Source organism: Papilio xuthus, unplaced genomic scaffold, assembly GCF_000836235.2.
Source record: "Papilio xuthus unplaced genomic scaffold, Pxut_1.1 DF827570.1, whole genome shotgun sequence".
NCBI classification, from domain to species: domain Eukaryota; kingdom Metazoa; phylum Arthropoda; class Insecta; order Lepidoptera; family Papilionidae; genus Papilio; species Papilio xuthus.
The window spans coordinates 257,145-274,979 of record NW_013531079.1 but is presented as its reverse complement, the minus strand read 5'-3'; the positions used below and the strand labels follow the sequence as shown (position 1 = coordinate 274,979).

Sequence of the window (17,835 nt, the reverse complement as noted above, 5' to 3'; positions counted from 1 at the left end):
TTTAACTCCGCGCGAACGGAGGCGCGGGCGACCGCAATTGTTTTCATACAAGTATCTTGACAGTGGAAACCTACTGAAAACATGTCACATTTTATAAACATCAATTTTTGTTCATCATAGTTAATTGCGTGTAAGATAAAATTCTTTAATTGTTTATTCTTGCCAACTTTTACATTTGAAAATGTTATAACACAACTGTTTCAAGGCTTTAAAATAATCTGCCAACTATTTCCAAGAAAAATTATCTTTTCGTGATCGTGTTTTTAATACGTATTTGTGATTTTTTTGTCGGAATGTTTGCACATTTTATTAACTACAATAGGAAAAACGTGTATCAGAGAGAAAATTCTCTGTGCGTAGAGTCAATTTAATTTTATATAACTTTATAAAATTATATAATACTTTGCCGACGGTGACTCCGTCCGTGCGGAATAAAAAAAAACTTAATTAGTTGTCTAAATGTTCTTCTACTACATTCTACATCCATGTATAATTTCAGCAAGATCCATGCTGCCGGTCGGGTACCTTCAAACAAACATACATCCAAACATTCGCATTTATAATATTAGTAAGATTGCTCTATTCATGATGACTACAGCATTAAAATTGTTGAAATGTTAAAAATTAAAAGTGTCCATACTTTTAAATCTCTTGAACTAAATAAATGTATTTACTCGTACGTAATAAAATAATGTCAAATAATCAACATAACAGCCGAATAATCATTCTTTGTTCTTTCTACAAGTGTATATGTATCTATATATGATGCAATTAAAGTTAAACTGTCATATGACTGTCATACAAATCTTGTTTATACTCCATCATATTCTGATAACAATCCCTTATCGCTTATTTACTTATTCGACCACAAGTCGACTATGTTTACATAGTAACAACATTCATTAGAGGTTAAGAAACAAAACTATTTACTTTTAATTTAATAATTAATTTCTTATCGTTGACCTCTTTCATTATTTTATTGGTTTTCAATGAACCCCCGTTTGCTATATTTCTTCTTTAAGAGCCTACCCTAAGTTAGGATTGACTTACGAAACCTTAACTAAATTCTTCCTGTCTTTTGATCCACTTTAAGAAAGACAATTTTAACATTATTGTATTTATTTTCCAGCTGCGATGGCAGCACTTCCGATGGCACCGGGCTGTCTTCTTTCTGGCTGGATGATGGAGAAGTTCGGCAGACGTAACTCACATTACATCGTCTGCGCACCATTGCTAATCGGCTGGATTCTCATCGCTTGCGCCAATAACCTTCTACTGATGCTCATTGGAAGATTCCTGACCGGTCTTTGCGTCGGTCTACTCGGACCTTTAGGACCTGTATATATTGGAGAAACATCTGAACCGAAATTCAGAGGTATCTTTCTCGCCGCTGTGTCGTTAGCAATCGCAGTGGGGATATTAGTTGCACATTTGATCGGGACTTTCATTTCGTGGCAGTGGACTGCAGTCATATGCTGTTTGTTTCCAATTCTCTCAGTGATATTACTAAGTGCAGTGCCCGAGAGTCCCACTTGGCTGATCTGCAGAGGTGAAGTGGAGAAGGGAGTCAAATCTTATTACTGGCTGAGAGGTTACAGCGAAGAGGCAAAAGCAGAATTGCAGGCAGTTATAGATAAACGTAAGCAAACTGATTCAGAGCCAGTACCAACATGGAGAGAGAAGATAGCAAACTTAAAGAGTCCGGAGTTATTGAAACCTTTAGCTATTATGATTATATTTTTCATAACTTGTCAGTTTTCTGGCGTGAACGCTATTGCGTTTTATTCCATAGAAATAGTTGAGAAGGCTGTCGGGAAAGGTATGGACCATTACGTCGCCATGTTGGCCATTGATGTGCTCCGGACTGTGATGTCTGTGGTCGCGTGTGTTATTTGCAAACAGTATGGCAGGAGGCCATTGTGCTTTATCAGTGGAATCTGGACTGCGTTATCTATGATCGGACTTGCATTGTTCTTATATTTCACTGAAGGCAAACCTACAGACATGTCGTGGTTGCCATTATCATGCTTGATGATATACATTTGTGCTATATCAATCGGACTGGTTCCTTTACCTTGGATGATGTGTGGTGAAGTATTTCCTACAAAAGTCCGTGGATTAGGTTCAGGAATCAGTTCGGCCACGACGTTCTTAGCTTTCTTTGTCGTAGTTAAAACTGCGCCCGGCATGATGTCTAGTTTAGGAGAAGTTGTCACATTCCTGTTTTACGGCATAGTAGCGTTCATTGGAACTGTTATTTTGTATTTTATTTTGCCAGAAACAAAAGGTAAAAGTTTACAAGAGATAGAAGATAAGTTTAGAGGAATAAAAAGTAACAAAGTTTAGTTATTATTAAATTGTAAGTAAATGTTCAACGATATCATTTAATAATTATTAAGTTTAAATTTATTTATCTGTGATATTATAGTCTGTATAGATTATTAAATAGATTAATAATATTATTAAAATTTATATTATTACAAATAGCGATTTTTATTTTGTCTTTCCTTAGATATTAAATATTACTATTTTAGACATTACTAGCTGTCGCCCGTGACTCCGTCGGCGCAGGATTAAAAATAGATGTTGACCGATTCTCAGAGCTACTCAATATGCTTACAAAATTTCATGAGAATCGGTCAAGCCGTTTCGGAGAAGTATGGGAACGAAAATTCTGACACGAAAATTTTATATATAACATTAGAATCATTTGGTGCGATTGGTGCGCTTTTATTACAAAGTCAAATGTCAGAATGATTAGTGAGAGGACATAAACGTTGATATTTTTGTAAGGCTAGTGTTGTGCAGATACACCGGTATAGTGTCGGATTTTCTTCCTAACACTATAAACAAAAAGATACTTAGGGTAAATAAATAAAACAAGTTTTGAATCAAACATTTATTATTCATAAACATAATTAAAATGGCACAAGTAACATTTTGTTATAAATAAATGCATTTTTCGTATATTAATATCGATTAACACATTAAAAAAAGAAATAATTTAGCGATAATTTTTTATCAAAAGCCTTAATGAAAAATAAAAATGTCACAATAAGCATTTTATGTTATTTATATTATTTCCTTCATACCCCAGTATCTTCACATAGGACACGTAGTTATAATTAAGTACAGAAACAGGAGAACATTTAGGTAACAAAAAACATAAAATGACACTAAAGAAATGAAACTTCGCTTAAACTAAAGATCAAATACAAATAATTAAAATTTCTTTTAACCATTTCAAGCCAGTTCAGTTTGTGGTAGGTCATGATTATAATAATCGAAAGACTTCGAACCCAAGACTTCTTATAGAATCGAATCGTAACTTTAACCATACTTTTTCATCCAGATAAAGCAGGATTTATAAAACATATATCTCTAGATAGAGCGAAGTTTCATTTCTAATTTAAGATCCTTTTACCACTAGCACGACTTCCGTGGAAAACTTGCCAACTCTGTGGAAAAGGGGTCTAAAGGATTATGGATAGGTTTACTTGGCTCGTGGCTTAACTAGCCTGGATGCGGGCGGTGCGAACTTATTGAACCCCTGTTGGTCGAAGACTGGGAGCAGATCCCGGACCCTCGCGGATACCGTGCCCCCAGAAACTCTGGAACGATATGCTCTGTTGAGGATGAGAGAAATGCTGTAAGTGAGGTGCTAACTAACTACAGTGATGTACAAACTTTATGTTAGCTCGAAATCACACTTGGGTCAAGAAGGCCTCGTGCGAACTATATAATTTAAGGTATCGGTGTCATACATAGTAACTAAATGGATATGAGAAGTCTTGTGCTCATAGCTTACCACGAGCTGCCATTAAATTTGCATGCATATCTACGTGATGTGTTTGAGTGTTGGCTACATTTAATGTGCATTCATCATCATCAGCTCACTATACTTCCCCACCGAAAGGCTCGGAGCCTACACTAAGTTAGGGGTGACTGTGTGCATTAAGGTCTACAAATTGTTAACAGATCTAACTATGAGATACACAAAATTAGCTACAAAAATACTATTCGTTAACATAATATGAATTTAAAATAATTCAGAACAAAGAAATCATAAAATTACATGTAATCTTGTAATGTATATCTTTAAATAAACATACCATTAAACAATATTATATAATCAATCAAGCAAAATTATATTTCGATTACAATTGCAGTGAAAATCTAAATAAAATGTGAATAACCAAAGTGTGTTGTACCAACAATAGCTTAGTGTTTCTTGAAGGTATACCTGCTGGGTTTGATAAGCTTTGCTGCCTGCGCGGGGGTGGCCAGCTCCGTCGGGAAGAAAGTAGCTCCGTAGAAATCAAGGCCGTTCTGCAGCAGTATATTGGCTTCCTCAATGCTGGCGAGAGTCACGCGGATGACGGTGGACGCTTCCTTCGGGATCATGCTGCTCACCAACTCACCGTCGATGGTCGTCAGAGCACGAGGTGGTGTCTTCTCCAATGGTTTTGGAGTTGATGTACCTAATGTTGAAGTAGAGATAAAAATAATGAAAGTTTTAGCTGTAGAAAAGTTTTTTAAGATGTAGAGAGAAAGAGTAAGTGCCTTATTATCAAGTAAAGAACACTTTTGTAAAAATTAAGGAACAAAGGCTCCCAGGAAAACAAAGATAAAATTTGTGTTGTAAAGTCCAGGAATGCAACAAGTTTTCCGGAAGCCTAATTTAGTCCTCTTTTCCTTCTCACCCTTTTTCTTATAAGGAAAGGATGTGAAGTGGAAGTGGACTTTCCGGATGAGATGATGCATAGAAAAGGAATATATTTTCTCTCTGTGCATCCTTTCCTTCGCCGATTAAAGTTAGGCCACGCATATGCAATTGTGTATGTCTATGGGCAACGGTCACTTCGCTAGTTCAGCGATTTCAGGTGACTGCTCGCTCATTTGCCGCCTTATGATATGAAAAAAAACTGTTGCTACACTATTAATCTATAGCATTTTGTGTACGTAAAGTTGAACATGTCACAAGAAAGACAATAAAAGACAGACTGTTTGAGAGAAACGCGATAATTCGTCTACAGGTGATGATTCTCACTAACCAGTGTTGCCCTCTCTTGGTGAACCGGCGAGATGTAAACGCAGCACCTCTACAACAGAGGTGAACTTGTAGAGGGCGTGACGCACGTCTTCCTCTGGTACCTCATCGGGAACATCGTATACGTAGATTGTGAATGTCTTCTGAGGACGGCACGGTATCGCAATCTGGATGATGAAGAACAAGGTCAATGATGCTCAGATTATTACAGTATATATTCTGTAATTTTTGATGTCATGACTAATGATAATCGGACTATAAACGCAGCTGAATATACCAGGACGAATAGGATAGCGATATTTGTGAAAAGCAGCCAAAAGCGAAGACTTTTAAGAATAGACAATATAATAAATATATTTATAATCATATTAAGAACGATATAATTGGATTTTAAAGGCAGTATTGCTAGGATTACTAGGGGCTTACAATTTCTCTCGTAACAATTTATAGCAACAAACTTGGTAACATAGTTTTTAATAAAGAAGCTTAAATTAATATTAAATTAAAGCACAGTATAGGGATGTTAATTAATGAAGGGATGAGAGAGGACAAGCAGATTACCTTCCTATAGAACCTGGATCCCGTGACTTTATGGAATCCTTTCTTGAAGACCATCTGGTAATCATCAACATGGGAGAATTTGAAGAGTATACCAGTGGCTGTCTTGGTGAGAGAGAAGCAGCCCTTGAATTCCATCTTCTCGCAGATGGCTGAAGCCTTCTCCATGCTGAGGCCGTGAGAGGGCGTCAGGAGGAAGGCGCCCTTAGTGAGGAAGTGCTCGGAATCCGAGATGTCGGATTCGCTCTCCCCTCCCTTCATTAACGTGTGAATCTGCTCCTTCCACATGTATGAATCTGACATCTGACACAAATAGTAAAGTAACCGTAGGTTTCTGAGACCAAACAATCCGTTTAAAACATACTGTTATGTCTGTTTTGTTAAAGAGATAACAATATGTTTTATGCAAAGATTTTGGTCTCAGAAACCCACATTAAATAGAGTTAATGAGAAGTAATTTAATCAAAAGTGAGATTTGGAATAATTTATTTGTATCTTATTATAACTAACTGTACATATAAGTTCACACGTCATCATCAGCTCACTATACGTCCCCACTGAGGAGCTCGAAACCTACACTAAGTTCACACATACATAACCTTAATTAGAACTAACACGCTAATGATAGACATCATGGTGTCATTCACAATCTATTGAAGTAAATTGTGAATGACATAAAAGTAATGTCATACATTCTAATAACTCTTGAGACTTTATAGAATCGAATATCCCCTTTTATTTAAATACATAGTTAACGATAACTAATATTATTTACTAAAAAAAAATTCTTTAGCAATCAACCGCAGACTCAAAATTAAAAAATATTGGATTATTTGTATCTTTTCTTACATTTTGAAATTATAATCGAGATTCGAACCCACGACTACTATTCTTTTAATCACTACTTCCCGGTTATTTTAAATTATATCAAATCGCACTTGCGGTCAGATAATGTGGTCGTAATCAGAAGCTCATCATAAGAATATACAAATCACTACAAATAAAACTATTAAAAACCGTTACCACAGACTAAAATAGACTTATGTGTTAAAAAAAAACTCCGTAACATAATCTTCTTATCAAAAAAGTTAATCGACATCTCAGGGGACCGAAGATATGGCAGCTACCTCGGACAAAGAATTAATATAGCTATTCAAAGGGGGAACACTGCCAGTATCTTCGGAACCTTGCTTAATGGGACTACTTATTTATTAATATATTTTATTTAATTATTCGTTTTTAATATTTTATTTAATATCATACATTTAAGACCTTTGGTCATCAATCAAATGTTAAATAAAAATCTTCTAATTATCACATCTGATCACATATATCAGATATTAAATCCAGATTGACATCGTCATCAAATAACTGTTGACAAGCTAGCCCTCTATTTCAAGTTACGACTAACCATAGTCACGTTGCCCAGTTAGTTGACATCAAACAAATCTTTAAAACTCATAGCTGAAATGTGCAGGTTACATCGACATATTTTCCTATGTCTTAAAAACGTTACATAAATGAAACTGAACATGATCTTATCACACAGTGATTCTGAATACAACATGGTATATCAAAACTGATATAAAAACGGCTAAGCACTCGCATATATTCGTCCGGTGGCGGCACCGATTAGTGAGCGATGGGCCGCGTCCGCGAAATAATACCACTACCACTCCAATACGATGGGCTCGTATATACGTGAGTGTTTAGCCGTGTTTATATATCAATTTAGTAAAATGTCTCACGAAAGTTTTAATAATTTAATAACATGGTATATCGTTTGGATCGAACCCAGTGAAAATATCTGTACGTAATAAAAATAAAATCCTCAATTCAATATGTACAAGAGAGTAATGAGTCATTAAACGTTTACAAATTCAATTGACCATAAATATCATAAGAATACAATGGCATATGAACGTAGTGACATTAATAGTTGCTAATGGCGGCACGCGTCAGATCTAGTAAAAGATGAAAAGTGAATTTAAGAGTCAGATGGCTACGGTTATTTTCTTATTTCAGCCAAGAGACCTGTTGCTTCTTTGCCACATTCTGATATTAAAAAAAAACATTATAACCTAACTGTCATAATGAAAAAAACAAAGAAAGTAGATTAGATTGGAATTACTAAGAGACATCTGCGCTAAAGGTATTTTTAAGTAACAATTAAATTGATTTCTGCCAGTATTTAGTTTCGTTTTAAATACAAGACCAAATCGAGTGCTATTTAGTAATTGCGACCATACTATGTGGGTGGACAGAGACAATTTAGATTTGTCTGTAATTGCCGTGCGTTTGTTCCCAAGTGGCTGTAACACTATATTTGGTAATACAAATTGTAGCTTTAATTGTTTAATTTCTTCTGCTTCTTAATTTAAGGTCGATTGGTAGTCAAGCTCGGTTTATTTATTGCTACTTTTAAAAAAGGAATGACACGAAATATTACATATATTGGTTGTTTCCGCAGTAAACAGATGTTCAATTTAAAATAGTCAAGTTCACAACTTTTTACCTCATTGAACTTATTTTTAAATTTAAACATTACTGGCCATCATGTTTTTTAGTTTTTGTTATAAGTTTTGAACCAAAAATAACTGGAGAAATAGATTTCATCAACATTAGATGAATACCTTAACATAGGTGTTATTTTGGATAAATTTAAAATAGTACCATCGGTAAAATCTTGCTTTATTTCGTTTTTTTTTTAATTATACTTTTCTATTGCATTCTCGGTGGCCTGTACTCATGGAATATAACAACTTATATGATTATTAATTTACATTTTTCTATCTTATAAAATACATTGCTTTTTGAAATAAATGTGCTTTAACGTTGTTAATTTGACTATTTTGGTCAGCGCCATCTAGTGATAAGTAACTTACCAATTTAATGTTAACTGAAATAATACGTTTGGAGTGTCTTATACACAAAATATTTACAAATTTAACACATAATTTTAATATTACGCCTTACAATGTTACACTGTTTTAAGATGCTCTATAAAATAAGAATCAGATACTTTTAAATTAATTTTCAAAAAGAAAGATTTAAAAAAAAACAATAAAACCTGCGTAAATTTTGATATTTCATCCGTATTTTATCTAAAAATTTCTAGGCATGATTGACAACACGTGAAAAAATAAAAACATTTAAAAATCAAATATTTTCTAGGTAAATAATATAAGTTCCAAATCAACAAAACTAACCTGTCTCTTATCAGAAATCTTGGCGTTGTCCTGTTGCTTGTCGTCTTCGGCCCTGTGTTCTGTGTCGGAGATGCCTTCCGCCAGGGACATGATCCACTACTGCTGGCACCCGCCACGACTCTCAGCTTTACTTACAGCCGCGACAACTGGACCGTGCCACCACTCCTTGCTGCACCCAGACTAACAAAACTATAGAGTCCACTCGGATTAGTAACAAATATATACCCTCTTTAGGTTCCATGTACAGATGTCTTTAATTGCTAATCGATGCTGTAGAATTGATCGTGGGATGTTTTTAAATGTTTAAAAGGCAATCCAATAATGTTTACTTGGCAATTGTTATCTGTATTTGTATAGACCTGTATATAAATGTGATTGTTACATTTAGTAAAAAAAAAGAATAACAACTTTTAAATCTTTTTTTTTTAAAGACAAAACTAAATAAGACAAAATGTTACATCGATTTAAAAAGGCACAAGATCCATAGCGTATTTTTTTCTTAATTTCTATTACATTAATATTAACAATATTATAAATTCTTAGATGGATGAATGAATGAACGGATGGATGTTTGCTTCAATGTGTTTCTGGAACGGCTCAAAGGATATCGCGGAAATTTGGTATAGAAGAACATAGTCTGGAAGAACACATAGACTACTTATTAAGTTTTAATTTAATTCCCCGCGGAGTCGGGGACGGAGTCGCGAGCGGCAGCTAGTATTTTATAAGTATTATAAAATTATTTGTAATATCGACTCCATACCTCTTCAAGTACAATTTTTATGAGAGGCGCGACGAAAGAATCGACTAAGACTATTATTATCTAAGTACTTAGACAATCCTATCGTTGCCTTAACTACAATTGTTGTTCTACATACGACCATATGGTTAGATTTTTTTAAATATTTAATAATTTCACAATCAAGTTCAAATTCTCACTGAATTGTTTAAACTTAATTTAATCATTTATTAACGCTTTTAATACACGTTATACTATTTTTAGGAATTGCGGAACATACGAAGAAATCCATACATAATCTTATTAGTTTACTTAATCCTTTGGTTCTTGTTTTTAGATTAACTAAAATATAATTTAACTACTTTATAGTAAACTTTCCAACGGTTTTGTCATCTCTTACAGCGACTTCCTTAAGTTTATTATTTCCTAATCTGACTAATACTATAAATGCGAATGTTTGTTGGAAGGTATCTCCAGAATGACCCAGCAGATTTTAATGAAATTTTTAGCATGGATATAAAATATAGTTTCCAAGAACAAATAGGCTATTAATTAAGTGTTTTTTTAATATCGCTCGGTCGGAGTTACGGGCGACAGCTAGTGTTATCTGTACGTAAATACGTTTCGTTGCTATGTAGAGAATGAAAGGCGCAACACAATGGGGCGTGACGAATATTTTTGTAGTAACTACTGTCCTGATAAATGAGGACATCTTGGAGTCACTAGACTATGAACTCTTCTTTATATTCACTAACAACAATGATATAACGTACTAAGCGCTATCGTATCGTCATAGACAAAATTTGTATTAACATTTGTACAGCGCCGCCTATCGTGCGTAAAGTACACCAAAAATCTCATACTAATGTTGTTGAAGTGCTGACAATACGAACTTGTATATATTCGTGCTAGGCCCACTATCTGTTTTATAGCAAGGGCCGAGTTGTTGAATTGTACTCTACAGCGATCTTTAGAAAATAATCTTACTTATATTATAAATACGTATGTTTGGATGGATGTTTGTTAGAAAGTATCTCCAAAACAGCTCAACGGTTCTTGATGAAATTTGGCAAAGATGTAGAACATAGTCTGGAAGAACAAATAGGCTAATTATTAAGATTTTTTAACTCCACGCGGAGTCGCAGACGACAGCTAATTACAAACAAATCAATGTTTGAATATCCTATGTCTTAGAACATATTTCTGACGTCACCACTACGTCACTAATAAATTAAAACCGGTCAAGGTAGAGTTGCAAAAAAAATTTCCTTATACAAAGTAATTTAGTATTAACTTAACAGCTGTTAGAGTCGCGTGTGATGTTTGTTAACGAAAATGTGTTATTTTTGTTATACATGTAAATAAAAATAATTTAGTTGAATATGTTTGTTCGTTTGTATAGAGTTGGTGAAACATATTTTTTTTGTGTTTAAATTTACGCTAATTAATTGTGTTTTCCAAATAATGTATTGTGGATTGTAACTACGAATTATTTCTATCACTAACAACAATGTAAAATAAAACAAAAAACACAGATAATATCGCGTATTTTATTTGGGAAAGGCAATCCGACAAAGGTCTAAAATGCTGATAAAACATACGTCGAGATTATTTGTCCCCCTTAAGATTTTTATTCAAACATAAGTATGGATCATATTAGAAATATTTTTATCAAATTTTATCGCAGCTCAATTGTTTCTAATGCGTTCAGGATATTGTTAATATCATCAGATATAAAACATTTTAATTGTTATAATAAAAGCTATACGACTTAAAACTGATAACTTTATTACACACTTAAAAAAAATGAAAATCCTCCTCAGCGTTGTACGTAGAACTTAAATTTACAATTAAAAATGCATGCAGGCTGCTAAAAATAACTGTACAACTTATGAAACTTCTATGCAAAATACTATAAACTGTTGCTCTGTATGTATGTATGGTAACACTATAGTATATATTATTAGCTGTCGCCCGCGACTCCGTCCGCGCGGGATTAAAAATAGATGTTGACCGATTCTCAGACCTACTCAATATGCTCACAAAATTTCATGAGAATCAGTCAAGCCGTTTCGGAGGAGTATGGGAACTAAAATTGTGACACGAGAATTTTATATGTTATATAAGATGTAGATATACCTATAGTTGTTTTGAGGTTAATGACCTATGTATGTTTTTCGTTAAAATTTTATATTTATCACGCAAAGTTGCATTTAATTATTTTAATCGTTGTGTCAGTATGAATCACTGATAATTAATTTTATCTAATTATGCTTCTTTTCTATACAAATATTATAAAGAGGATGGATTTGTTTGCTTTGAATATGCTCCGAAAGTACTGAATCGATTTGAAAAATTCTTTCACAATTGGGAAGCTGCACTATCCCGGGATGATGTAGACTATATTTATTAGTAGTTTAATCCAATACCGTGAAGACGAAGTCGCGTGCGACAGCTAGCTAGTGGTATTTAACGATTACATGATTTAAGTGTGTTTAGAAAGTTGCTATTTAATCGACTCCTAACTGTTTAATTATTGATTATAAGTTGAGTGATTTATATATATTTTAAATTGTATCGTCAAATGTATTTCCCCGTAACATAATTGCATACAAGATCACAATTGCTATTATATCTTTTGCCTTCTCTAGTTGTATGACAAAGTGATATACTTCAGGATAATAGAATGAATTACGTAACTGTATATAAGTACTTTGCCCAAACAACTGTATAGAGTAATGACAATGTATTATTTTGCAGTTGTTCCAGCAATCACATCCATGATAAACAAAGAGACAACACATCTGCAATTGCCATTTTAACAGTGATAGAGCCCGCTTTAACATCTTCGCACGAATTGTCCCGGCTCGCCCGGTGAAATACCACGACCACACAGAAAAACGCGTCAAGTGGACACAATTCCGCGTACAGTCTGATGAGTGTGCGTCCCGGAGGCTTAATTTAGTCCTCTTTCCCTTTCCACCCTTTTTCTCATAAGGAAAGGATGGGAAGTGGAAGTGGACTTTCCGGATGAGAGTATGCATCGAAAAGGAAAATATTTTCTTTCTGTGCATACTCTCCTCCGACGATTAAAGGTCGGAAACGCATATGCAATTGCATATGTCTATGGCCAACGGTCACTTTGCTATTTCAGCGATATCATATGGCCGCTCGCTCGTTTGCCTCCTTATGTTATAAAAAAAAATTGTAGATGTCTATGGCCTGCGATGGCTACACTTTTGCAGCGAATTCTGATGGTCGCTTACTCGTTTGTCACCTTATATTAAAAAAAAATCAAATGCATATAATGAGTATCATAAGTAGTTCCAGCATTAAACAGTTTAAAAACAGAAGATAACATGTTTTTAATAATAATAATAACAACGTATTTCATGTAAATGTTTTCAATAATGAAAACTTACGGTATTAAAAACAAAACAACTATGAAATTCATATATACAATTTTAAAGTTAACTTGAAAAAATATATTTAATTGATTTCTTAATTATTCCACGTATTTCCTCCGTGAAATAAACTTAACATAATTATCATTACATATTGGCCTTGCAGCGTAATAAGTAGACTGAAGTTCATTTCGTTTTACAGTTTTATAAAGAATGTTAAATTGCATTTAAATATATAAGTTGACTAGCTGTCCCATGGACTCCTTCCGCGCAAAATGTAACCAATTATTAGCCTATGTGTTCTTCCAGGTTATGTTCTACATCTATGCCAAATTTAAGTTCGATCCATGCAGGTCTAGTGTTTACAACCATACATCCATCCAAATATTCGCATTTATAATATTAGAAAGATTGGCAGACTTAAGACTAAAATAATAAAAGGAAACTGCAAAACTTAGTTATAATTTAAGGACAAAATCGAATTCAAAATATTATCCAATTAATGCCAATGTTTGAAAGTATGGATGGATGTTTGTTAGAAGATATCTCCAGGACAACAGATGGATCTCACTGAAATTAAGCATATATCTAGAACATAGTCTGAAGAACACATAGGCTATTAAGATTTTTTTAATGCCGTGCTTACGGAGTTGCGAGTGACAGCTAGTATTTACATTAGTGTGTTTAAACGTCTTTATAAATTTAATTAAATAATTTGATATAATTAATTTTAGTTGTTTGTTAATTCTATTAATATGCTGTAGTGATGGTTCTCATCCAATTACGTTAGAAATATATTTACATATATCAGTGATAAGATGATAAAAAACTTGCGTTATCATTTACCATGTTTATCTACAAGTGCTTCTGAAATAACACAAGAATGTAACCAATAGAAGTAAATAAATCATTATATGGTAAACTGTTTTACATGTATCTGTATTATTTTATAGATTAAACAAAAACGTAAAGTCCTAACCTAAATTGTGTTGAATAACCTAGTGAATTATGTAAACTGGATAGAAGCAGTTAAATCAACATGTCTACTGAAAGAAAAGCATCGCCGTTCGTAAAACAAGTGAGTTTTACATTTTTTTTACGTTTAAATCAAATGTTAATAAGTTTACGACATTATTTTGGGCTTCAACTTAATATAGAGTAACGAATGAGAAGGGTCTATTACAAATATTTGCGATAATTTTCTAAATATGTCAAAATTTATATGAGATTTGTCTGAACTTTACGCCCGATAGGGGGCGGGGGCGTCGTACAAATCTAATACATTTTTTTTTTAATGGCGCTACAAAAAGGTTCTCACGAATAGTCGTGATAAGCCCTCAGGTAATAATAACATCTTAAAATCTTGAAGTTTTATTAATTAAAGATAACATCATAGATTTAAAAATAACAGTCATCACACTTTGCAATTATAACCTAAAATTACTTTTAAATTAATGTAATATTTAATTTTTTTACAATATAGCAAAATGTGACAGGCTTTAACAAAAATAGCGAGTTGAATGACCGGTTCTTTTACCTAATAACCTAAAATATTTGCACCTTACCTTATTAACATAGCGTTTATTTACATAAAACAGCTGATCAAATATAATTCAACACATGTAAAGAGAAGTATAACGAGACCAATAAATATAGTTTGTGTTGTGATTGAAAAAAAAATAAAGCGACAGAAATGTTGAATAGTTTTGGCGTGAATGTCTGTAACCTAGACAAGATTTCAAAGAATCATTTCCCGTAGTAGTATAACTATTGAATTTAGCTTTAAAAATTAATTGACTTTGTCTAGTGCTTTGTGACGGCAGCGGTATGCAGCAACATCGCGGGGCACGGCTGCATTATTGGCTACCCAGCCATCCTGCTGCCGCAGCTACGTCAGCCCGGCTCACAGCTTACCCTGACAGATGAACAGGGCTCATGGATCGGTGAGGATTTCACCATGACTTTCCAATCTTTATCCCACTTACGTAAGGTCAATGAACCAGTTTGCGTCCACCAAATCGATCCATTATTTCACGCAATCCACCCATCTCTTCCTAGACAAAATCCCTTAGACTATTGAAATATTTAGCACGCAGAAGTTCTACAAAAAATTATTGATAAATAATGAAAATAGCACTAGAATATCATGTGTTTTATATTATTAAAATCATCATCATTTGCTCTCATCTAAAGGAAATGACAACGTGACGCAAATTATCAAAGATTATCTAAAAGATAATTTCAAGTACAAATACAAAATCTTACATTACACAATACTACATCAAGGACAATACTTTATACAGAATCTATCTCAATATGACATAGCAAGACTTTCTTTTTAGAATTAACGAAATTGAGTACACCAGGCTGAACTCTACCTTTCTTTCACATTCATTTTAGAGCCCCCATATCTCCAAAGTTGTCCAGATCCCTTGGAGTCTGCCGAAGACCCGGCAAGGATATATGGCGGGAAATAAACTTGATGGTTCACAATTAGAAAAAGAAATGATCTCCCATTCGGTTCGTTGTAAATCGAAAAAATGTTTAAAGTAATCTATCAGAAAATTAGAAACATGTGGTCTAGCTTGACAGTTATAAATTTAATTTTATTTCATTAATCTTTATTTATTATTTGTAATAAAATAGTATATTTGTTTTTTGTGCAGCGTCCGTGCTAGGTATTACCATCCTGGTAGGCAACTTTATGACACCGCCTCTCATGGAGCGGCTGGGCAGGAAGGTGGCACACTTCGCCGTCACACTGCCTATCATCGCCGGCTGGCTAGCCACCATATTTGCTTCAAGCTTTGAGGTATTTTTATTAGATTAAAAACATTGAACTTAACAGATATCCATCGATAAAAATTGTATTTTCTAACCTTATTCCGCGAATATAATTTTTATGACAATATCTTTATGGTGTCTTAAGATATCAAAAGTTTTTAATTTATTGTGCCTTAGTGACAGTAGCGTGCTGATAATTGCATTTTACTATCAATTAACGCTGCCGAAAATATTAAAAACCTCTTTTATTTCCAGGTATTATTAATCGGAAGAATTCTACAAGGAATTTCGTTCGGAATGATTCTACCTTTGGGATCAGTGCTTGTCGGAGAGTACACTAGTCCGAAGAACCGAGGTGCATTCCTCATGTCGGTCTCCTGGGCTCAAGCTTTCGGTATATTCTTCGTCCACCTCATAGGATCTTTAATCAGTTGGAAGAAGACCGGAATGATCTGCCTCTCATTCTCCATAGCCAGTCTACTCATGACTTTATACGCCCCTGAATCACCAAGCTGGTTGGCATCTAAGGGGAAATACAACGAATGTAAAAAAGTATTCAGATGGTTAAGAGGTGATGAAGAAAATGATGAATTAGAAAAGATGATACAAACAAAACTGGTGACAGAACTACAGGTGAAAAAGAAAATCACATTTAATGGAATAATAGAAGTAGTTAAGAAAAGGGAGTTTATAATTCCTATAGTTTTGATGATACATGCGAATGCTATGATGCAGTTTGCCGGGGGGACTACCATGGCTGCTTATTCTACTACAATTATTGGTTTAATCATGGGTCCTGACGCCAGCGCGCATTTCTGGATGGTAGCTTTAGACGCGCAAAGGTTAATATCAAATACAATAGCAGTTTATATAATCGACAAAATGAAAAGGAGGACCATGATGTTTTTAACTGGTGGCCTGTGCGTTGTAAGCCATGTAGCTATCGCAGGTTATGTTTATTTAAAGGTTAACAATCTGCTTCACTACGATGCTGTTTGGATACCTGCAGTGTTAATAAATCTACAATTCTTCTCAGTAGCTACAGGCATGGTGCCTTTGCCTAATGTGATCGCTGGTGAAGTGTTCCCTTTAGAATACAAAGGTCTTGGAGGCAGTATTAGTGTCGTCTCTATAGCTGCGTTTATCTTCGTGACTCTTAAAACTTTCCCTGGCTTGATAGGTTCAATACATTTACACGGAACATATTTAGTTTACGCGGTTGTGTTAACATATAATTTGGTTGTGATATGGTATCTTTTGCCGGAGACGAAAGGCAAGACGTTGCAGGAAATTGAGGACGAATTTAAAGCTAAGAAAGGAAAAGATAAAGATATAGAAGATGTGTTGGAAACGACTAAAATAAATGATACAAATTGTACAGAAGATAGCAAAATTAGTGAAACTGAAACACTCAAAGAGAAGGAATAGAACATTGTCATAAATAGCTTTCAAATGTTGGATCATAGTTGATATTCAATTTCGAGAGATGGCTGTTGTGTGTACAACATTGTGATAGTGCTTGCGAAAAGTAATATATTGATTATTGTTGTTGTAATTAATGTACATAAATAAAATTCTTTAAATTATTATTGTAGAGTTTCTTTATTAAAAGACACGACAGTATATTGTAAAGTAAAGCCATTGAAAGAACATCTTACTTCAATTAAAAAATACAATTATCTTTGTGCAAAGAATTATTTGATCAAAACGATGCTATTCTATCTTAATTAGTTAAGCTATTGATGTCTACCAAAACGAAATACAATTTTTGAATCGTTAAGACTTGGATGCATCATCAAAATAAAACTGACAATTTTTGAAGATCACCCGTTCAATGTTTGGAAATAGGTATTCTGCACTGGGGGTACAAGTTTCTTATCTAATATTTAATCGTAAATGAATTATGAAATGCAACGTCAATTAATCCAAAAACGTTTCTCTTTGTTAAACATAATCCTAACGATAAGATTAGTGTTATAATCTCAAAGTGACAAAATAGATTTTACAAATTAACACATAATTGCAGTGTACGCTGCATTTATAAGAAATAAAAAAAAATATCTGGAGAAAAAGATGTTTAAACTGTTTGGT

At 33.9% G+C, this 17,835-nt stretch overlaps 3 protein-coding genes across 6 annotated transcripts in view; 2 read left to right on the top strand and 1 right to left on the bottom strand.

Moving 5' to 3' along the window:
- Window positions 1-2,399, top strand: part of ST3 (sugar transporter protein 3) — a 28,276-nt gene extending 25,877 nt beyond the window's left edge. For all 3 annotated transcript variants that reach the window (XM_013313382.1, XM_013313383.1, XM_013313384.1), the window contains exon 4: window positions 1,130-2,399. In XM_013313382.1, coding sequence (XP_013168836.1) covers window positions 1,130-2,346 — 1,217 coding nt within the window. In that variant the 3' untranslated portion in view covers window positions 2,347-2,399. The remainder of the gene's footprint in view (window positions 1-1,129) is intronic.
- A 524-nt stretch (window positions 2,400-2,923) lies between these two features.
- Window positions 2,924-9,000, bottom strand: LOC106118544 (uncharacterized). 2 transcript variants are annotated; one of them, NM_001312366.1, is given in 5 exon segments: window positions 2,924-3,611; window positions 4,244-4,481; window positions 5,055-5,217; window positions 5,612-5,911; window positions 8,818-8,962. In NM_001312366.1, coding segments are annotated over 4 exon segments (819 nt in total). In that variant the 5' UTR covers window positions 8,818-8,962; the 3' UTR covers window positions 2,924-3,493.
- A 4,811-nt stretch (window positions 9,001-13,811) lies between these two features.
- On the top strand, window positions 13,812-17,264 carry LOC106118542 (facilitated trehalose transporter Tret1-like). The gene is made up of 4 exons (XM_013313205.1): window positions 13,812-14,038; window positions 14,768-14,903; window positions 15,627-15,772; window positions 16,000-17,264. Exons 1-4 carry the CDS (start codon window positions 14,000-14,002, stop codon window positions 17,170-17,172), a joined length of 1,494 nt encoding a protein of 497 aa, XP_013168659.1. The 5' UTR covers window positions 13,812-13,999; the 3' UTR covers window positions 17,173-17,264.
- Window positions 17,265-17,835: the final 571 nt, after the last annotated feature.